Source organism: Microcebus murinus, chromosome 8 (assembly GCF_040939455.1).
Source record: "Microcebus murinus isolate Inina chromosome 8, M.murinus_Inina_mat1.0, whole genome shotgun sequence".
In the NCBI taxonomy this organism is placed as follows: domain Eukaryota; kingdom Metazoa; phylum Chordata; class Mammalia; order Primates; family Cheirogaleidae; genus Microcebus; species Microcebus murinus.
The window spans coordinates 65,065,191-65,088,861 of record NC_134111.1 but is presented as its reverse complement, the minus strand read 5'-3'; the positions used below and the strand labels follow the sequence as shown (position 1 = coordinate 65,088,861).

Genomic DNA, 23,671 nt, shown 5'->3' with positions numbered 1-23,671 from the left:
GATTATAAACTTGCCTATTAAGTGGGTTTAAGTAATCAAATAAAGAAACTAGAGTGACCAATGGACAAAGACTTGCAAAACTGCCACCTAGAACCAGAACTGCAATGAAAATTTGGATAAATCATACAGTTCATGTATAACATATTTATAAAGACTAAGTATAGTGCTGCCACCTAGCAGACAAAGCTGATTATAACCAACTTCAGCTCTGAAAGGTTATAAACATCTCGTAGAAAACACAGAAATGCCAAATTATCTCTTTTCTGATAATCTACAAAAAAAGCTTAAAGGCTATTTGCCAACAGCTAAAAAACATATCAAATACTTAAGTTCTACAACAAAAAATATAAATTCCAAAATAGCCACTGAGAACTTTAACAACACTACAAGTACTGAGGGGTTCAGAGGTTCCCTACTGCAAACTCCATTACGTTTTAAAAACAGACACTCTGTATGAGATCCAGGGCTACAGGTTCCCATATACAGTCTCTGGGTAGAAAGATGGGTAATGTCCAGTTGTACCTCCAGTCGCTCTTCCTCAAAATCTATCTGGAGGCTCAGAAAACTCTAAATAAAATAAATAAGCAAGACAGAGAAGCACATGGTGTGCTAGATAGAGGATTATGGATAGAGGTTTTAAGAGTGCACTTAATGATTCCTCCTTCAATGGAATCTGAGCATACAGATTCTAACAAGCAAGAGCCCCTAGTCCTCTATGTTCCAACAGCAAAAACCTCCCATTTAAACTTCATCACCCCCACAATTTTTCCAGCCTACATAGGACATCACCTACAGAGCCCCAAAGTAAAAGAGTGGGTGAATACAGATGGTCCCCAATTTACAACAATTCAACTTATGATTTTTTTGACTTTGCACTGGAGTGAAAGCAAAATGCATTCAATAGGAAGCAGTGGGATACTCCTGCAACGTTGGGCAGTGGAAGTGAGCCACAGCTCCCAGTTGGCCATACCATCATGAGGATAACCAACGGATACTCTACAGTGTACAGTGTTGCCAAATGATTTTGCCCAACTGTAGGCTAACAGAAATGTTCTAAGCATGTTTAAGGGAGGTTAGAGTAAGTTATGTGGTTTGGTAGGTCAATGTATTAAATGCATTTTCGACTTACAGTGGGTTTATTGGGATTTAACCCCATTGTAAGTCAAGGTGCATGTGGACCTAAGACCCTATCTTCAAAAAATGGAAAAAACACACACTGTGCCAACACTTCAAAAACAGAATTGCTGAGGGAAGACCACAACGAGCCTGGAGAATACATCACTGCTGGGGAGACTAGGCTACTAAACAGATGTCCAAAGACCAGAAAAAGAGATAGTAACATTATCTCAGGCCCATGCCATTTTTCCTGGACAATAGGCATGAACTCCTATCATTTTACGGCACCTGAACATTCTCACCTAAATAGGGTCTGTCAGCCTAAGCTCAAATGATGGATTACACATGGCCACTGGGTAAACGTCAATAGTTAAAGAGACCCTCACAATCACCCTGTCATTCACTGTCACACAGATACTATTACACAATCAAAGAGCCCAACACCCACATAGTAATAGTATAGCACAAAGGAACTAGTATAGAATCATATAATCATACACAACTGGGATACATGTAAATGAAGAGATCTAGGTTCTAGATGAGCTTTGCCATAAACTAGTTACCTGGGACAGGCAGTGTAGTATAATTGGTATTATGCAATTGAGTGTGCCAGGTACCAAACTCATGGGTTTATAGACATTGAAAGTACCTAACCAGCAGTTAGAAGAGTAAAGTTCTTGGACCCAATCTGCCCCTAATTAGCTAAGGTTTAAACCAAGTCAATTCACATCTCTAGAGCATAACTGCATTATCTGTATTGACTAGTGTGATATTTCCAAAGTGTGTTCCACAGAATAGAAAAAAAAAAACACTGATATGCTTCTCAATACAAGTGTTTCATAGTCAAGTAGGTATAGGTAAATATATCTACTATAAGTCACCGACCTTGAGATTTACAATGTGCTTTAGGAAAGGCTTTAAGAAGCGCTACAGTTACGTATCTGTTTAGTTTTTTTGCTATATTTTTTCCAAGCCAATGGGCCACTAAGCCACCTGTTCCTCTAATAAATATCAACACTGCAAAACAGACTTTGCTGCCCTTCAAAAAATTAAATCTAGAGTTGCCATATGACACAGAAAGTCTACTTCTGGGTATATAACCAAAAGAATTGAAAGTGGGGACTCAAATAGATATTTGTACACCAATGTTCACAGCAACATTATTTACAACACCCAAAACGTGCAAGCAACCCAAGTATCCATAGCTGGATGAAAGTGTAAATAAAATGTGGTATACACAATGAAGTATTATTCAGCCTTAAAAACAAAATTCTTACACATGCTACAACAAGGATGAACTTTGTAGATAGTATGCTAAGTGAAATAGGACAGACATGAACAAATATGATTTGTTCTTTCCAAATATATGATTCCACTTATATGAGGTACTTACAATAGTCAAATTCATGGAGACAAAGTAGAACAGTGGTTACTGGGGGATAGAGGGTAAAGGGAATTGGAATTTAGTGTTTAATGGGTACATAGTTGCATTTTGGGATGCTGAAAAATTCTGGAGATTGATAATGGTGATGGATGCATAAAAATGTGAATGTACTTAATGCCACTGCCACTGAAATGTACACTTAATAATGGTTAAAATGGGCCAGGTGTGGTGGTTCATGCCTGTAATTACAGCACTTTGGGATTCCATGGCAGGAAGATTGCTTGAGGCCAGAAGTTTGAGATCAGCCTGGGTAACATAGCAAGATCCGTCTCCACAAAAAATTTCAATAAAATAGCTGAGCATAGTGGTGCTCACCAGTAGTTATAGCTACTTGGGAGGCTGAGGCAGGAGGATGGCTTCAGCCCAGGAGTTTGAGGCTGCAGTGAGCTACGGTCATGGCACTGCACTCCAGCCTGAGTGACAGTGAGACCATCTCAAAAAGCGAAACCGAAATAAATAAATATGGTTAAAACAGTAAATTTTATGTTATACATGTTTTACTATAATAAATTTAAAAACATACTTCACCATATACTGAACTATTTCTCTTAATTCTAGTATTTTGTGATTATGAAATCACTACTATAACCAATATAAATTACCTTACCTCAGCTACACAACAAATTGATCCCAAGGCTTCTCCACGAAAACCGTAAGTTGTCAAGTTTTCAAGATCTTCATGACTACTTATTTTTGAGGTGTAGTACTTCACTGCCATTACAGGTGCATCAACAGCCTTGATACCCTCACCATTATCTCGTACCTCAATTTTATCAAATCCATAGTTTTCCTATAAAATGTTAAAAAACACAGTATATAAAAACATTAAGCTGTTATCACATTTAGAAGCAAAAAAAACCACAAAAGAAACAATTTTGCCATTTATTTACCTCATATGGAAGCATAACATTATGGAAATAAGAGTTTAAAATCGTTAGCTCTATTAACTCCTAGTTATGTTCCTAGCAAGTTCCTTATTTTCTTTGGGCTCAGATTCAATTGTAAAATAAGGAGGTCAGTCCTTTTAATTGTTTCACTATAATGAGCATTTATGATAATTTGTTTAAATTTGACTAAAAAATTTTTTTCCAAATTATATATTCCTTTCATATATATAAGCTCCTAAAAGAAACAAAACAAAACCCTATCACCAATAAAACAAATCTTTTCTAACAACCAAGACTCTAGCAATTATTATTCAACCTGATTTTTAATACTTTTTCTCTTGTTGCTTTCATAAAAAACTTTAAATATTTACTACATAACTTTCTAAATTTCTTTCTGCAAATAATCACGTAATAGGAAACTGCTGAGAAATACCTAATTTGGCAATTCCAGTGACTTTTAATTCAAAAGTCAAGAAAAATTTTTTAAAAACTAAACTTATATTTTACTTTTACATTCTAATACTAAAAATATGCATACATAATAAAAACAAAATCTAAATTCCTATAGTGATCACTTTCTATGAATACCATATCCTAAATTTGGTAGGCAACTTCTATCATAAGACTGATTCCATGAAGCTTTATACATATGACCACAGATGCAAGTTACAAAGGGGAAAAAAAACTTCCTAAAATCATAATGACTATAGTATTTAAAATAATACATCAGGCCAGGCATGGTGGCTCATGCCTGTAATTCTAGCACCCTGGGAGGCTGAGGCAGGAGGATCATTTCAGCTCAAGACAGAATAGCCTGAGCAAAGAGTGACACCTCATCTCTACTAAAAATAGAAAAAAATTAGCCCAGTGTGGTGGCATACGCCTGTAGTCCCAGCTACTTGGGAGGGTGAGGCAGAAGAATGGCTTGAGCTAGGGTTGTTGTCATGAGCTAGGGTGATGTTAAGCTAGGGCGATGCCATGGCACTTTAGCCCGGCAACAGAGCAAGACTCTGTCTCAAAAAAAACAAATAAATAAAACTGCTCTAAAAAAAAGAAAAAATAATAATAATACCACATCTTTTTAATAACCTAAAATTGTATACTACTACAAATGTCAGTATTTTTTGAATAAATAAGATATACAAAGCATTGGAAGAAAACATCTAAGATTTAGTTCCTCAAATTCTCTCAATCTAAAATTAAGACATTCTATGAATAAATTGCTTCATTTTATAGAAAAATCATTCAATACAGAAATGCAAATCTTGTGACATAAATAAGAACTCTAGGCATCTGAGTAAAATCAGAACATAAAGATCTGTTTAACTATTTAAAATTGTATTATCATGTTTAATAAATTATAAAAACATACCTAGTCAGGATACCTATTATTACATAAAACAACAAAACACTTGTGGTGTTTGCTTTAAAATTCTACAAAGCAGTTATCAGTCAGGTTAAAACGTTTTATTTAGTCTTATAGGAAGACTTCTGTTGATTTTGCAACACTATTTTACAAAACAATGTTTTACTTCCAGAGACTTATTAAGAACAAGATATACAGCTGCTTGTCTAAGATTCTTAGGGGAAATCTGTTGGACAGAACTATCTAAACCTATTCAATTATTACTAGTTGTACTCTGATCAGACTGAACTATAAGAAATGCCTAAAAAACATACATTGTCTTTCTTTGGGTTTACTTTTCAGGTTTATAAAGCTTAAAGTATATTATTTAAAAACAAAATACAGATTTGATATAGAAAAGCACTTATCAAAGTGTGTTCTCTAAGGTAGCAGCATCAGTTTTAATTAGAAACTTATTAGAAATGCACATTCTCAGGCCCAGCCTAGAATCCAAAGTTCTAGGAGTTGGGCCCAGTGACTGTTTTCACAAATGCTCTAAGTTATCTGTTGCAGCCAAACATTATGAGAACCACTGACATAGAGGAAAGGTCTTGAATGGGTTTTGCAGTCTGAGAGTCCTGGATTCTAAGCTCAGTACCACTACTTACTAATTATGGGGCTTTGGGCAAGTTCTCAGAACAATAACTATTTCTAAAATAGGTACAGTAGTAAAAACACAAAGTTTTTATAAGAAGTGCATGGTATTTTATTTATACATATAAATATTTATATGGAGAGAGAGATCTCACAGAATCTGATAGATAAGAAAAGTTTAGGTCCCTTTCCTACAAAGATATTCCAATCAGCATTACTCTAATTCCATAATACTAGAAATAATATAAATATCTGATAATTAGAAGACTTTAAAAAATATATTCTTATATTCAATCAAAAAAATTTATTCGGCCCGGCGCGGTGGCTCATGCCTGTAATTCTAGCTCTCTGGGAGGCCGACGTGGGTGGATTGCTCAAGGTCAGGAGTTCAAAACCATCCTGAGCAAGAGCGAGAAGGGTCTCTACTATAAATAGAAAGAAATTAATTGGCCAACTGATATATATAGAAAAAATTAGCCGGGCATGGTGGCGGATGCCTGTAGTCGCAGCTACTCGGGAGGCTGAGGCAGGAGGATCGCTTGAGCCCAGGAGTTTGAGGTTGCTGTGAGCTAGGCTGACACGATGGCACTCACTCTAGCCTGGACAACAAAGCGAGACTCTGTCTCAAAAAAAAAAAAAAAAAAAAAAAAAAAATTTTATTCACCTTCCTGGTATGTACTAGGTACTGGCCAGGTATGGAGGACACAAAAATAAATAAAATATAGACCTTACATCTATGAGCTAGCAATTTAGAACAGAGGAAACAGATATGCAAATTAACTGCAATAAATCATGATTGAGTGTTGTAAGTCATATTAACTAAAATGATTTAGCTGGGAACAGTAGCTCATGTCTATAATCCCAGTGATTCAGGAGGCTGAGGCAAGAGGATTGCTTGAGGCCAGGAATTCAAGACCAACCTGAACAACATAACTAAGACCCCATCTCTCAAAAATACTTTGGCTGTGCATAGTTTGTAGTCCCACCTACTTGAGAGGCTAAGGAAGAGCATGGCTGAGTTCAGGAGTTCAAGGCTACAGTGAGCTATTATCACACCACTGCACTGCAGCCTAGGTGATAGAGTAAGACCCATACCTCTTGGGGGAAAAAAAAAAGATTTTGTACAAAACACTAAAATTTAAAAATGTGGAAACTATGAAGTAACAGAGAAATGGTTTAGAAATAAGATTAAGTGGAAAAAATAAAATACAAAGGAGAATATTTAAAACAAGTAAATATGGGCCGGGTGCGGTGGCTCACGCCTGTAATCCTAGCACTCTGGGAGGCCGAGGAGGGCGGATTGCTCGAGGTCAGGAGTTCGAAACCAGCCTGAGCAAGAGCGAGACCCCGTCTCTACTATAAATAGAAAGAAATTAATTGGCCAACTAATATATATAGAAAACATTAGCCGGGCATCGTGGCGCAAGCCTGTAGTCCCAGCTACTCAGGAGGCTGAGGCAACAGGATTGCTTGAGCCCAGGAGTTTGAGGTTGCTGTGAGTTAGGCTGATGCCACGGCACTCACTCTAGCCTGGGCAACAAAGCGAGACTCTGTCTCAAAAAAAATAAAAAAAAAAAACAAAATAAAACAAGTAAATATGAATAACCAAGGACAACCATTTGGAGTACATACAGACTTTGATGTTTTAGGTGACGAAGTCCTAAAGAACATGTTTGCTTCCATAATTTTCTTTAGTTTTACTATAATGTTGATGTAAATTAAAATGTTTTTAACAATTTACTCTTAAGACAAATGGTCCAAGGTCCTAAGAATAATTTGCTGATATGCAGAAGAAAAACAAAGGTTTAAGGAGAAAACATCTGTCCAATCCTTTTTTGCTTTAAAAGTATTTGGCTTCTCAAGAATACTCACTAGTTTAACATCTATGCTTGTGGCACCAGCATCCAAGGAGTTTTCAATGAGCTCTTTTACAACACTGACCACTGAAGTGATGATCTGAGAACTTGAAAGGAGGCGGACTGTTGCTGCAGGCAACTGTTTCATTCTAGCTGTTAGCAGAATAACTAGAAGATAAAAATACAAGTTGTAAAAATAAGAATTGTTAAACAAATCCTGACTAACAGAAACAACAGCAATAATAATGATGTAATAATAGCTCATATTCCTTAAGCCTTACTGTACACCTGACTCTGCTCTAGATACAGTATCTAATCATTTATTTCTTACCAATACCCTTTGGAATAGGTGCCATTATCACCTTCATTTTATAAGACTGCGGCACAGAGAAGTTAGAAAATTTGTCCAAGGTCATCCAGTTATTAAGAGGCAGACCTAAGACTTAAATATAGGGAAGTCATTCAATACTTTCTTTGTTGATGTGTGATCTAATTATCTCTTACAAATAAAAATAACCAAAACTGATTTTTAAAGAAAGCCATAACAACATAAGGAGGAGAAAACTGGTTTTTTTTAAACCAGAACCAGAGCTTACAAACTCTTTTTCTAATTTCTCTCAGGGTTTTTGTTAGGCTTTAACTGCTATCTACAATTCTGAGTTTTCTCTGAAACTTCAATCCTGCATTTCCAACTGCCTGCTGAAATCACTACCTCAAACTCAAAATGTCAGCTCTCCCAACCCCATGACATTATTATCACCATAACCCATTCACCCTGACTCAAATCTTATCAACTCCTAAATCCCATCAATTCTTCTCTCAGTATCTCTCATATTTAGTTCCTCCTTTTTATCCTCCCCCCATTAACAGTTCAAGCTCTTAGTGTTATACATATAATTTCCTAATTAGCCTCCATGATTCTTGACCCTTGGTCACCCAGTCTATACCACCCATTAATTAAAATGATGATTACAACAAAAAGAACATTTATTAAATATCTAGTATGCTAGACACTGTGCTAAGCACTTCATATGTGAGATTGCATTTAAAACGTGAACCCAGGCCGGGCACGGTGGTTCCACGCCTGTAATCCTAGCTCTCTGGGAGGCTGAGGCAGGCGGATCATTTGAGTCCAGGAGTTCGAAACTAACCTGAGCAAAAGCGAGACCCCATCTCTACTATAAATAGGAAGAAATTAATTGGCCAACTAACATATATAGAAAAAAAAAATTAGCCGGGCATGGTGGCGCATGTCTATAGTCCCAGCTACTCGGGGAGGCTGAGGCAGGAGGATCGCTTGAGCCCAGGAGTTTGAGGTTGCTGTGAGCTAGCACTCACTCTAGCCTGGGCAACAAAGCGAGACTCTGTCTCAAAAAAAAAAAAAACAACAACAACAACAAAAAAAAAACTTGAACCCATAAAAAGTAGTTACTATGGGTTGGGCACCATGGCTCACACCTATAATCCTAGCACTTTGGAAGGCCAAGGCAGGAGGGTCACTTGAAACTAGGAATTTAAGACCAGCCTGGGCAATATCAAGACCTTATCTTGGCCGGGCATTGTGGCTCACGCCTGTAATCCTAGCACTCTGGGAGGCCCAGGCGGGAGGATCGCTCAAGGTCAGGAGTTCAAGACCAGCCTGAGCAAGAGTAAGACACTGTCTCTACTAAAAACAGAAAGAAATTAGCTGGACAACTAAAACTATATAGAAAAAATTAGCTGGGCATGGTGGCACCTGCCTGTAGTCCCAGCTACTTGGGAGGCTGAGGCATGAGGATCGCTTGAGCCCAGGAGTTTGAGGTTGCTGTGAGCTAGCCTGACACCACAGCACTGTAGCCCAGGCAACAGAGCAAGACTCTATCTAAAACAAAACAAAACCTTATCTCTACAAAAAAAATTAAAAATTAGCTAGGCATGAGTCCCAGCTACTCCAGAGGCTGAGGCAGGAGGATTGCATGAGGCCAGGAGCTGGAGGCTGCACTGAGCTATGATGATGTCACTGTACTATAGCCTGGGCAACAGAGAAAGACCCTATTTCAAAAACAAAACAAAAAAAGTAGGGACTATGAATAAAAATTATAATTTATAATTATTATGATCATTTAAAAGGTTAAAAAAACCTGAATGATGAAGTAACTGGGCCCAGGTACTTCTCATTAGAGATTTTTATCTCAGTCGTTATTTCCTTAAATGTCTGTGCCAACTATGTCTTTGTCCAAACTCATCACAGTAGATCACTAAAAGCATGCACATTAGAATCATGGAAACAAGCATGCTGTAAAAATATTTCTCAAAAACATTCAGTTGATAAATTACACTATGGTAATAACTGAATAATGATAAGAAACAGTAGTGCTATAATGACTGTAATGCATGATGTTAGGCAGGGAATGACCAGGAGGTGCTATCACCTTAGGATACAGATAATGACAGTCTCACTTAAGTGTCATTAGTCGTCCATATGTTTTGATGATTATGTATTTTTCAATCATTGAGGTCTTCTGGAGTTAGAATATCTAGACCCTAGAATTAATGTTAATCTGAACTAGCCAGATACCAGACATGTCAGATAACTATCCTTTACATTCATTATTCTGCCTAAAACAACATTTTAATCATGTGGTTCCCTAATGCCAACAGATAAAGCTCAAATCTCTAAACTGGCACTCAAGGTCCTTTATATGCTAGATCCGACCTGTAGATCCAAAATCTCCAAGCAAATAATTATTTTAAGGCTGGAAAACTTTGTACAAACAAACAAATCTCAACTGGAAATTCCATATGTAAAACATGCAAGGAGTGGACCTGCATCTGCCTTAATGCCTAACTTCAGAAGGGATTACTAAAAATAAACACTAGCTTCACAACATGCAATTCTTCCCTACAGTGAAAATTTTCTTGGACAAAGAAATGGGGGCAGGGAGGACCCTAAGTACTTCCATTATTTACCATGACTAGTTATATGCTCACATGATGACTCAATCCTGTGGAATCTAGGTCCAGACAAAATAGCAATGCCCAAAACAAACAAAACCAAAAGGTGTCAAATTAGGATTCTCTCTCAAGCAACAGAAGACAAAGTCATGTAAAATAAGATTCAGCAATTAGTAGGAAATGGAGTATTGACATTGTAACAATTACGAAGGAACTTAAGGAACCCATTTCCGAGGTCAACATATTGCACTCTGAGAGTGTTAACTGGTCACAATTCATAAATATAGCATAATTATATTTTGCTATACATAAGGCAAAGCTGATTGGCACAGTGAAAAAGCATAACAGATCAGAGTCTATAAAACAGGTCTTGGGGTTCATCTTTATTACACATAAAATGAAGTAAATCACTCAATTCCTCTGTAAAATCAACTCTATCTGTAAAAATGGACTACTATATCACTGGTTTACTGTAAGGATCAAATAAAGTATATATAAAATGTTCTATAAATGGTAAAACTATAAAATGCACAGTACCATGATAAGAGATCATTATGTAAAAGAATGCTGAGAATTCTTTTTTAATACAGTTACCCTCTACCTATATATTTGATTTAGTTTGGGGATACCCAGTTTTAAAGAGAGTAGCTGTCAACCACTACCTTTCAATGGCTTTTGTGCCTCTCAAGGGCTGGCAGCCTTTCCTACTCCCAGTCAGGTAATGCTGTTCCACTGTCATAAAAGTCACACAAATTAGTGCTGTCACAAGCATAAGGTACCTTTCACAATCTTCTGAAGCTTCAGAAGGACCTCAGGCCTAAGGGCAGGGCTGGAGAAACTGTGGCCTCCTAGGTCCTTATGTGTGGCCTTTTAACTGAATCCAACTTTTACAAAACAAATTCATTTATTTTTATTAATATATTTTTGCTAGTCTTTTATAATTTTAAAATGAATGCATTTAAAATACCAAAGAATAAAATAAGTTTCAACAAAGTAATCCTCCCAGATTGACTGGCACATTAGACTCATTAGAACATTAGTATGCTGTAAGGGCTAACTTAGCAGTTGCTACACTCATGATTTAGTTGTAACTTCCCCCATCTGACTGGCATGACTACCACCTGAGGCTGCTTGGCGAGAGTTTATGGGGGTCAAGTACACCAGTCTGTTATCAGTTTTTGGACAATTATGCACTGTTTCTGTTTGAAATGGAATTTATGAATAGCTGCACAGCTCAACAGTATTTTTTTATTCTGTCTACTTAACAGCCCACCATGTCAAAGAAGACCAAGAGAATGCTGAAGGAAGAAAACAGATTATTTAATGAAGACTTGGAATTGCAATATTATCTTCTTTCTGTAAAGATAAGATGATCTGCTTGCTTCGTGATACTGAAATATCAACATTAAAGAAATTCAATGCTCATCGGCATTACAACACTCACAAGGACCACAAATATTTTAAATTAAAGGGAGAGGCATGAAAGATTATATTACAGAAATTAAAAGATAAAAAGCAAAAAAGCAGCAATAAGACCTGAAAATAAATGCCACTGAAGCAACTGCCTCTTTCAAGGAGAACATAACTGATTGGCAGCATGAATTAACACAACTTAACACAACTTTATGCAATACTTTGAAAGGAAAATATATACTATTCTATTGCTTTGGATGAATCAACTGATACTACTGACTCAGGGCAGTTTTTATACTTCATTCAGGTCATAATAGAAAATTTTCTTTGCTACAAAGAGTTACTCACTTTGGGCACTCTTGTGAACAGAACACGTATCTTTGACAACTTTCAAGATAAATGTCATGAAATTGGACAGAATTTGGTAAATTTAGTGACTGTATGTACAGATGGTGCAACTTCCATGATAGGAAAACATGAAGGGTTTATTGCACAGATTTAAAAAGAAGTATTAACAGATACAGATGCTCTCATTTCTTTTCATTGTACATAGTATCAGCAAAATCTGTGCTAGAGCTATTTTAAGTGATGCTTTGCAACAAGTTATAAGTACTGTTAACTATATTTGTGCAAATGCAACACAGCTTCCTCAGTTTTATAATATGCTAAAGTTGAGTGATGAAGTATGGATTTGCCATATCATTCTAAAAGTGCTTTGGCTGTTGCAGGAACAGGTGTTAGGCAAAATTTCATCTCTGTGAGAAAACAGTTAAATTTTATGAAGAACAGAATCAGCAATGTGAATTATTGAAAGAAGATTTCAACAGGAATATAGCATGTGTGTGTGAAATGTCAAATCAAAATGACTTGAACATTTCTTTGCAAGGTAAAACTAAGTCTATATACCATATGTGGCAAAAAATCCAAGCATTTTGAAAAAACCTATCTTTTCTCAAAATACTTCTTCAAAAGGCAATTTCAGACGAACATTTTCCCCAATGAGCAAAGGTCATTGATGAGCAGGACATATGTGCATCATTTGAAGAATACACAACTGTTATAGACCTATCAATTGTAAAATACAATGAAAGATTCATTGACTTTGAGAATCATGACATCACACTCAAATTAGCATTTCCTAGTTGCTATCACCAAGGCACCTAAAGAACTACAGATGGGATTGATTGAGCTCTCAATAGACGACATTTTAAAGTCATTGTTTGATGCTAAGAAAGATACAATTGAAATATGAAAAAATGCTTCCTTGCTTTTCAACCACATGCTGCTGCCAATCTACACTCTCCTACCTAACCCAAATCAAGACGCCCTTAAGGTCACAAATGACTGAACCCTATCTAGAGGATCACCTGAAACTGCAAACCTCCATGCTGCAACCAAATATACAAATACTTTCCAACAAAAAGTAGACATAATGAAGACATTAAAAGGTTAACTTTAAAATTAACAAGTAGTTTTCATTTTCTGAAATTCTTAAGTACACAGTGGTTACAGTTTTACAAAATAATGTATATTTTTAAGTATATCTAATTGAAGTTTCTTAAATTTGGCCTTATTTGATAACAGCTAATTAATGCAGCCTTCCAACATGAAAAGGTTACCCACCTGTGCCTAAGGGTATAGATCTCCACTGTCCAATATGGTAGCCACTAGCCACATGTAGCCACTGAGCATGTGAAATGTGGGTAGTCCAAATTTAGATGTGCTAACACACACTGGATTTCAAACTCAGCATTAAAACATATAAAATCTTATTAATTTTTATATTGATTATAGGATAAAATGATATGTAATATTTGGGATAGATTAGGGAATATAAAATGCATTATTAAAATTAACCTTTTTTTACCTTTTTCAATATGACTACTAGAAAACTTAAAATTATATATGTGATTTATGTTACAATTCTATTGGACAGTGCTGGCTAGGGTAGTGGTTAAAAGAGCAGGCTCTGAAATCACACTACTTCAGTTTTATACTGTTACACTAATAGCTATGTAACACTGAAGAAATTAAACTCTAAAAATCACCTAATCTATGAATCTATGAATAGATTGAATCAATGAATCTATGAATCACCTAATCTATATCGTACAGTTGTGAATTTGGGGGGGGTCACAAACATTTAGACCATAGCAGTTAAGAGAGAAGAAACATGGTATGACACTGAAGGAAGAAGAGTATGGGAAGGGATGCAGACATTTTAGGAAATCAGAAGACACAGTGGGGTGGAGTCCATAAGGTATCACAGAGTTTATGCAATGAATTGCCATGATCTTAGTAAACTAGAAGGTTAAGAAATACGGAGATGAAATTAAAGATTTGAAAACAGAGATTTTGGAAGAGGCATCGTAGGGAATGAGGAATGAGACAAAGGTGATGATATTAGGAAGACTGCCCAGAAGGCTGAGGTGAGGCTAGGTTAATACCCCAACGTTTTGTCGATCAGTGTTTTTCTTAGATTGTTAGAATTCTCAAACTAAGGTAGAAGCATTTCATGAATTTTATTGAAGGGCCACTCAAAATAATTTTATCAGCACCTTTCTTGTGTCAATGTAAACTTTAGAAAAAGTGTCCTCCTTCCCAGCAAGTCACCACTGCCTTAACTCCTTTCCTTTATATACTTAATTTTAACTGGTCTCCATTTTATCCCCTAGTTCACCTGTGTCTCATAATTTTTACTGGACTCCAGGGCCTTATTTCCACCTATCTTCTAAATATCATCATTTAGATGACTGAAGACAACCTAAACTTAACATGCCCCAAATTGACTTCAGAATCTTTTTCTAATTAGCTTTCTTTTTTTGTACATGCACATTCTGCTTAAGTAATAATTAACTTTCTTCCTATATTTCTTGTTTGATAATATAAGTAACAGCTAACATAAGAACTTTGTATACATCATCCCATTTAATCCTCACAACAACCCTATGTATTACTATCATTCCTCTATCATAAATGGAATTTAAAGGCATGATAACTTGCTCAAGATCCTAAAACTATTAAGTGGCAGATGCATACCATGGCATGTCTGACTCCATGCCCTGAACACTTTCCACCCAAGCACACAAAGCAAAATTAGAAACCCTGAAGTCATCCTAGAAATTTTCCCCACTCATTATGCCACCCAGTTCTATCTATCTTACTACTGACATATTTCCTAAACTAGTCCTCTCTCCTCTTTGTGCTGCCTCTGCTCAGCCCCTCAATCTTTCTCCCCTGAACTACTGCAATAATTACCTAATTGATATTTTAACCTCAACCTCAACCACTTACATGGTTCTTTCTATAATTTAAGTTTCAGCATGTTGCTACCCTACTCAAAATTTTTGTAAAGGATTCCAACTGCTAACCAGATTAAGTCCTAACTCCCTAGCAACTGGATTTCTGCTTTTCTTTCAAATCTCATCCCATCATTCCCTAAACATGCACTAGGCCAGTCATACTATACAATTTGTTTCTCTTAATGAGGTGGTGCTCACTCCTCCCTTAGCTCACAAGGTTCTCTCTCTCGCCAGGCTGAATTCTAACCATCCTTTCACATCATCTCCTCAAGGAAACCTGCTCCAACCTCTTTCCCTTCAGCACCCAACCGATTAGGCATCCCTTCCACTGTATTCCCATAGCACCTTTTCCTTATTCCTAATCCAAAACTCATCACAGGTTATTCTATTTGTTTGTCTGTCCTTCTCAATCAGAGCTCTTTGAGGACAGGGGTTTTATATTAATCACACATCCATAACGTAACCCCTGGAATATAGCATTCTACTAAACATATACCAAACGACCTCTTTTGAAAAGTGAAGGGTGGATATCAGGCTTACAAGTCACAGCACAGAACGTCTGAGAAAGTTAGGATAGCCAGTCTTCCATTTTTGCTGAGAAGGAAATGGAACACTTCTGAAAGACTGCTGATGACCTGGAAAGTCAGTTAAGGACAACAGGTGCACCTAAAATATATATAATCAAAGAACTCGCAGACTTTAGGGAGAACACACACACAAAATAATTTATTTAAACAATAAATTAAATTAATTGTTTTCATAGAACAGAAATGCAAGATATATAAAGATGTATAAGAACATCCCCTTAAATCTGTTTCAAAATGTTGTTGAAAGTTATTTCAGCAATAAAAAAATCATAAACTTTGTGCACTGCCAAGGTAAAAGAAATTTCAAAGATGATTCCAAAAAATCTAATCAAGACTATTCTTCTCCATCCTCAAGTAAGATTTATGGAATCCATATTTCCTCATAACGTAATACAGATACGTGTCTTCCTCGTATGGATAAAACCAGAATGATACTAGCAAAAATCGTGATTAACTTAAGAGTTTACTTGCACCCTTTGTATGATGCCACAACATCCCATACTATAAAACGCCACACTCACAAGAAGAGTTACAGTTGTCATGGGTTAAGTTTTCTGCCTGGAAAACAAATCAGAAGTCGTTCACCCAGAAGGGTCTAAGGAACCGGCTGCAACAAAGGTCACACGGACCACTAAGAAGCCCTGACCTGCTCCGAGAACGCTGTCCACGTGAGCGCGCCCGCGAGCCCGCTCCGTCCGCTTCCTACTCTGTGCGGAGGCGCCCCTGGCGTCGGCGGCGCTCGTGCTCGGACCCGGGCAAATTTAGGGAAGTCCTCGAGCCCTTGAGAATGTAAGAATAAAAGCCCGTTAGCCACACGACACTACCTTCTTGCTCGCGCGACGCACGCAATGACCATCCAGTAGCGGCGAGCACCCAGCAGCCCACCTGGAGCCCAGGCCGAGTCTCACGGGCCTCCCAGCGCGCGCGCGCACAGCACAGCGGACACCGGGCGCGCGGCGCTTAGTCCCGCCTTGCCCGGGAGGAACGTGGGATTGGCGCTGCTCCCAGCCAATCCCCTGGCAGCGAGTTTGCCTCCGAAGGCTTCCGCAAGCGGCGCAGCGCTGGGGCGGACCATTGGCATTCGGGGCGTGGGGATACGCTGTCGTAGCCGCCGGGCTGGTCCTGCTCGGTGCCGGCGGCCGGGAGTGGGTCGGCGGGTAAGTGGACACAAACGCGGAGGGCACGAACACGGAAGGGTTGTACTGCTGCCTTAGTCGACAACGAGCTGCTGGCGCGCCAGGGTCGTTCTGAGGGGATACGGTGGGCTCGGGCTGCATCGGCGGCGCCCGGTCTGTCTGTGCGGGGCAAGTGGCCTCAGAGGCTCGCCCCCCAGTCCTCGTTGCGGTGCCACGGCCCTGGCGGGCTGTGCAGCTGGGCGAAGAAAGGGGCGGGTGGGGGAGGCGCTGCGGCGGTGGCAGCCCCGGTTTTTGCTGAGTTTCCACTGGCCCGGAGCTCGGGCTGCTGGGGGAGACTGTCCTAAGGGGGCCGGTGCGAGCCGCGGTCCACACAGGCACCGGCGAGGGCAGAGCCCAGAGCCTCTTCTCTGTCTGTGGAGTCACTATTTGCCGGAAGCGGCGCGGCAGACCTGCCTGGAGAAAGGTTTTCGGGTTGGAGGAGGACCTGTACCACACCAGCTTTGCCTTCCAGCCGAGATGTAAATTTTAGGCCTCTGTCGAACGTTTTTTCCCATCTCATGGAAAGTGGGAAGACTATCTTAAGTGGTGGCATGTTCTAGGTATAACTTGTAACAGTTAAAAATAATATGTGATAAACGATAGATGTTTACAGTAGAAGAAATATTCTTACGTGTAAATTTGAGACTTTTGATTCATCTTTCATCACCGTAAGGCTTTATTCCTGTTCCAGAGATCCTTAGATGGTGAAGAGGACATTATATGCGGAAACCCCACGCGGATGGGGTTATGAGAAATTACTCTGTGCTCAGTCTGTAATGGAACAAATTAACATATTTTATATCAGAGCTGTTCCAAATATAATCTATCCCCGTTTCCCTCCTCCCCGGGATGATAGGTATTCTTTAACACAGTTTTGTTTTAAGGGATACTTAGACCCAAGTAAACACCATTATTAAAATAACTGGGAACTATTATCAGTTCTTCCTTTGGTGTTCATCTTGAATGTAAAAGGGGAAGAGAAAAACTTTTTTAAAAGAAAGAAAACTAAAGTTTTAGGGGAGTTAACTAGAGAAATATTCGGAAGACTCATTGCTTTAACCTAGTTGTATCACAAAATTGAGAAACATTATCCCTTGACCATGTAAATTTTACACCAGATTATGTCAGTGGCTTGTTCCTTGTTCCTCCCAGCGTCAGTATTCAAAAAAATGATTTGAACTGTGATCACTCTCTGCCTACAATATTAACTTAAAGAGTCTGGCTACTTGACTGACTGGCTGGGTCAGTTCTGCTTTTTTTTTTTTTTTTTTAATATTAGATGATTCTTCTGGTAAATTTAGCTCCGGGCTTGTCACTTTGCTCTCATGATATAAGAAAATATAGGTTTTCTCTTTCAGTTTTGAGTTTTCCTGTCCATTATTTCATTTAGTAAAACTAACATGCTAGAAGACAAGCTTTAGGAAAACGTTTTTAACTATCTTTTCAGAGAGAACTGTAAAAATAAGTCTCGTTTATCTTACCATAAAGTCAAAAGTTGGCCAGGTGTGGTGGCTCATGCCTGTAATCCTAGCACTCTGGGAGGCTGAGGCAGGAGGATCACTCAAGGTTAGGAGTTCAAAACCAGCCTGAGCAAGAGTGAGACCCTGTCTCTACTAAAAATAGAAAGAAATTAATTGGCCAACTAAACATATATAGAAAAAAAAAATTAGCCGGGCATGGTGGCGCAGGCCTGTAGTCCCAGCTACTGGGGAGGCTGAGGCAGGAGGATCGCTTGAGCCCAGGAGTTTGAGGTTGCTGTGAGCTAGGCTGACACCATGGCACTCTAGCCTGGGCAACAGAGTGAGACTCTGCCTCGAAAATTTTAAAAAAAGAGTCAAAAGTTGAGGATTCTTCATCAGCATCTGCAAGTAGCATATTTTGGTGGTGTATGTGTTCTATTTCAGAATAACTAGGAAAAAAATAATCCTCGTAACACTTTGTCATGTCAGAATTAGGGGTATTTGATTTGCCAGTTAATCAGTGTTGATTCATTTCATTACTTCCCTACAGAGCAAACATGAATGTTGGAGTTGCCCACAGTGAGGTGAATCCAAATACCCGTGTAATGAACAGCCGGGGTATGTGGCTGACATACGCGTTGGGAGTTGGCTTGCTTCATATTGTCTTACTCAGCATTCCCTTCTTCAGTGTTCCTGTTGCTTGGACCTTAACAAATATTATACATAATCTGGTAAGAATATCACCTATACTAAACACTTAAAAGCTTAAGACTTAATGGTTGCCAGAAGTGAAGGGATGGAGAGTTATTATTTAATGGTTACAGAGTTTCAGTTTTGCAAGATGAAAAAAGTTATGGACATGGATGGTAGTGGTGGTGGTTGCACAACAGTGTGAATGTACTCAATACTACTAAATTGTACATTTAAAAATGGTTAATGGTAAATTTTATGATATATGTATGTTAAGGTTTTATGATATTAAAAACATGACTTTGTTTTAATAGCTTTATTTAGATGTGTAATTTACAACCTTGATATAAAAAAAAGAAAATAATGCAAAAATATTAAAAAGAAAGATCTAACTCACATACTATAAAATTCACCCATTTAAAGTGTATAGTTCAGTGGTTTTTAGTATAAAAGACTTATTTTGAGGAATTCTAGTCTGGGATATGATTTTATTTCTTCCATCACACTTTATTTCAACATTGGGCCTAAGTAAGACTTTTTTTCATTGTTATAAAATCTATAAAATACTACGTCATTTTAGTAAAAATTACAAGAAGTCTAATGAAAATCTTTGGTTTCAATCCTTGTTAAATCTTTCTAAATTGTATATGTATACTTTCTTATTTTAGTATAGAAATTTTGAGCTTAATCATCTTCTGTGATTCAGGATCTTATAGTGCTTTAGCTGCTTCTGGTTGACTATCACTCTCCTGTATTAGCTGTATTACATTAGCTTTACAAAGTATCAGAGGTTCCATTGACTCTATGGACCATATTATGCAGCCCTTGAAATTGCTTGTTACAAAAATAAAACACACAGCAATCCTGATAATGATTTTTTTTCCTTGTCTTTAATAGCATATTAAAAGTAGAATGAAAAGGGAGAAATCCAATTAGTTGAGAATTTTTTTTGTCCCTTGCCACATCTGTATGAAGATTTAAAATTTTAATTGAATCCAAAGTAACTATATTTGTTTAAAGATAACAAAAAAAAAGAACGTAGAGCATTAAGACAAAAAAATGTAGGAGAAATAGATTTTTAAAAATTAATACTTATATCTTCTGGAGTGTATTTGATGTTGGCTTGAGGACAAGGATGATGTGCTAGTGGAAATGATAAATAAATGTCCATTTAGTCCATTTTATATGATAGATTCTGTAAACAATGTATGTTTTTCACTAATGACTTCTCTGAAATACTTGACATTAAGCATCTCCCTTTTATTGAAAGTTTTCCTTTGGCCTCTATGGGATCATTTTCTCCTGGATACATTTCTGATCTTTCTTTCTCTTTCTTTCCTCTTGCAGGGTCTTCCTTCTCTTTTCCTCTCTTAAATTTTGCTGTCCCCAAGGTTCTTTTCTTCATCTCTATTTATGCTATATATTCTACCTAGGTCACTTCATCTACCCATATTTGCAGTTTCTACCTGTAGAATAAAGGTACTTGTATCTATAGCACAAGATTACCTTGTACCTTAAACCAGATAAGTATAAGTGGAACTCATCTTATTTCTGATCAGTTCCTTACCACCCACAGTGTGCTCCTCTGACTTCATTCCTAATCTTTTCTAAAGGCCAAGCGAGACAACTGTATGTCAGTGGTAAAGTGATTAATGTATAGGTTGAGCATCCCTAATCTGAAAACCCCAAATTAGAAATGCTCCAAAATTTTGGAATTTTTTGAGTACCAACACGGTGCCACAAGTGGAAAATTCTACACTTGACCTCATGTGATAGGTTGCAGTCAAAACTTTGTTTCATGCACAAAATTACTAAAAATATTGTATAAAATTACAGTCAGGCTATGTTTATAAGGTGTATATAAAACATAAATGAATTCTGTGTTTAGACTTGGGTCCCATCCCCAAGATATTTTATTATGTTGATGCAGATATTCCAAAATCTGAAAAAATGCAAAATCTGAAACACTTCTGGTCCTAAGCATTTCAGATAAAGGTTACTCAACCAGTAATGTAGAGTCCAAACTGAGACTGTTTTTTAAAGTAAAAGGTAGCTCCGATAATAATTACTCAAAGAGAATAGGTGTGAATCAGAACCATCCTATGAAAACTAGAATATATGTATGGTCACCCTAATCTTAGGGATAACTTCTCTTTTTCCTTTATACTCCATAGATCTATTTGGTCAAAGCACTGTTCTACTGTATTAATATCAACTTGGTTCCCATACCCTCATTTTTTTTCTTCACATGGATTATTCCAATAAATCAAATGGTCTTCTTGATGCTCCTCTACTCTACACTCCTCCATTCCAGCCTGGCAGAGTGATATTTTAAAAATGCATGTTTGCTCAATTCATGTGCTAAGTCCTTCAATGATTATTCATTGCATTCACTGTAAAATTCCAAGTTTTACAGCATATAAGACCAGTTGAAAATAGTGTAGAGGCAATAAAGGGACTCCATCTTATCTCAACCATCTCTAAACACAGTCAATGCTCTAGCCATAAAGAAAATCATTTTGCTCTCACCTTTTTATTTTGGCTTAAGCTTTTCTACTATTTTAATAACCCTCCCTCCCCCGCTCTGCCTGATTCCTACTTGCCCAGCAAAACTCTACTCAAGTATCACCTCCTTTAGGAATCTATACAACTCCCTTGCTACATTCTTTCATCATGTGTTTATCATTGTTTTATAATTAGCAATTTATCTTACTATTTTTTAATTTCTATATCTCTAAAAACATATCAAAAAGTCTGCTGAATAAATTAGTCTTTTCCCTTCTCCAGCGGCATATGTATTAAATGTATTTTAAAAGTCCTACCCTGCTTTGCAACCCCCCACGTTTTAAAGTTGGTTGACCCAAGATTGAGGCACAGTGTATTACCATAGACAAATTTATAGGTAATTGACACCATGCAGGAAAGCAAACTTTGAATTTATTATTATTTGATTTTTTTTCATTAGTTCACCACACTAAACGCCTAACTAATCAGCCATAGATGTAGCAATTATATGACTCCAAATTTGTTTCCTTTAAAGATAGCCTATGTTAAACCAATTAAAAATGTAAAATACATACCGAATGCTTTTCAATATAGGAAAACAGACCTAATTGTTAGACCTGGTTAGACAAATATACTATATTTGCCTTTTTGAACCATACAATAGAAACCTACAGTGACTTTTTTTTTTTTTTTTTTTTTACTCATTGCTGCAGTTTACTCTTAGAGGTATTAATGTTTCACAAGATTCTTAGCTTAGCTTTAAAAATGAGTGAGAATGTTCTTCAATTTGCTTCAGTAAATATTTATTAAGGACTACCCATGAGGTACATACTTTCTTTTCCTAATTCTTTTGATGTGGGAATAATCATCTCTACATCACTAACATTTTTATATGGAGACTACTTAACAAACAATACTGGAGTAAAAGATATGGTCAAATAAGATTTTATTCTTTTTCACTGAAAAGGATATATAAAATAAACTGATTGAATATTATATTCTAAACACTAGTAAGTGCATGTGGTTTTGTGGTTTGAAAGAAATAGAGGATTCTTCTTTCTTTCTTTTTTTTTTTTTTTTTTTTTTTTTTGAGACAGAGTCTTACTCTGTTGCCCAGGCTAGAGTGCCGTGGCATCAGCCTAGCTCACAGCAACCTCAAACTCCTGGGCTCAAGCAGTCCTTCTGCCTCAGCCTCCCAAGTAGCTGGGACTACAGGCATATGCTACTATGTCCGAGTAATTTGGTGTGTGTATATGTGTATATATATTCAATATATATATTGAAAATGTTTATTTTCAATTTAATGGAAACGAATTAGCTGGGCAACTAAAAAAATATATATATAAAAAATATATATATATTAATATATATAATAATAATATATATTATTTTTTAGTTGCCCAGCTAATTTAATTTGGCTAATTTAGCTAATTTTAGTTGGGCAACTAAAAAAAAAATATATATATATTATTTTTTAGTTGCCCAGCTAATTTGTTTCCATTTTTTTTAGTAGAGATGGGATCTCATTCTTGCTCAGGCTCGTCTCAAACTCCTGAGCTCAAACGATCCTCCCACCTCGGCCTCCCAGAGTGCTAGGATTACAGGCATGAGCCACCATACCCAGCCATTCTTCTCTTAGATTCTAACACATATGTGGTCTAGAATAGAGGGTCTTAACTTTGAGGGATCATATGCTCCTGAGCATTTGAAAACATATACTTTCTGTTTCATAGTTCCCTTTAAAGCCTATGTGAAATGGTTTCCCGGGGTGCTTACAGAATAAACACTCCTTAGTTTAATGTCATCCTTCAACATACCTAGTACTTACTCTGTACCAGCCGTTATTCCTGAGGTATTTAGGCTAATGGAAAAACTAACATGCAAACAACTCTAACATAATATACTGCACTATAATAGTATTTTCAGTAAAATTCTATGCAACCACATAGGAGGCTAATTAAATTACTACTGAGGAGAGTTTCACTAAGGAATTGTCATTTGAGCTGAACCTTCAAGAATGAGATTGTTGACAGGGTGGTATCAAGGCTTTTGCCCCAGCAACAAAGAACCTTTCTCTCCTCTGCATTTGCTGAGTACTCTGATTATACCTTTGATAGCAATTTCTGCCCTACCTTCTAACTGTTTGTGAATATCTTTTTTTTTTCTTACCATCTCTTAGAGGATTGAATTTTTTTCAAGGTACTAGGTATATCTGTTTTTCAGTTTCATATGTGTATACATGTCCTGTGTCTTGTACATACCATCCATTTATTAAATGTTTCATGAGTTAAATCCAACTGACC

At 37.2% G+C, this 23,671-nt stretch overlaps 2 protein-coding genes across 8 annotated transcripts in view; one reads left to right on the top strand and one right to left on the bottom strand.

Annotated features, from left to right (window-relative positions):
• PMS1 (PMS1 homolog 1, mismatch repair system component) overlaps window positions 1-16,506 on the bottom strand; it is a 102,395-nt gene extending 85,889 nt beyond the window's left edge. For 3 of the 6 annotated variants that reach the window (XM_012776864.3, XM_076005745.1, XM_076005748.1), the window contains exons 1-3: window positions 16,363-16,506; window positions 7,319-7,470; window positions 3,168-3,350 (exon numbers count right to left, since the gene is read on the bottom strand). In XM_012776864.3, coding sequence (XP_012632318.1) covers window positions 3,168-3,350; window positions 7,319-7,450 — 315 coding nt within the window. In that variant the 5' untranslated portion in view covers window positions 7,451-7,470; window positions 16,363-16,506. Of the gene's footprint in view, window positions 1-3,167; window positions 3,351-7,318; window positions 7,471-16,184; window positions 16,342-16,362 lie in introns of those variants that run through there. The other 3 variants (XM_076005749.1, XM_076005746.1, XM_076005747.1) reach the window with 3 other exon arrangements.
• A 59-nt stretch (window positions 16,507-16,565) lies between these two features.
• ORMDL1 (ORMDL sphingolipid biosynthesis regulator 1) overlaps window positions 16,566-23,671 on the top strand; it is a 20,710-nt gene continuing 13,604 nt past the window's right edge. Inside the window, exons 1-2 of one of the 2 annotated variants that reach the window (XM_076005752.1) lie at window positions 16,566-16,695; window positions 18,724-18,904. In XM_076005752.1, coding sequence (XP_075861867.1) covers window positions 18,731-18,904 — 174 coding nt within the window. In that variant the 5' untranslated portion in view covers window positions 16,566-16,695; window positions 18,724-18,730. The remainder of the gene's footprint in view (window positions 16,696-18,723; window positions 18,905-23,671) is intronic. The other variant, XM_012776875.2, reaches the window with a different exon arrangement.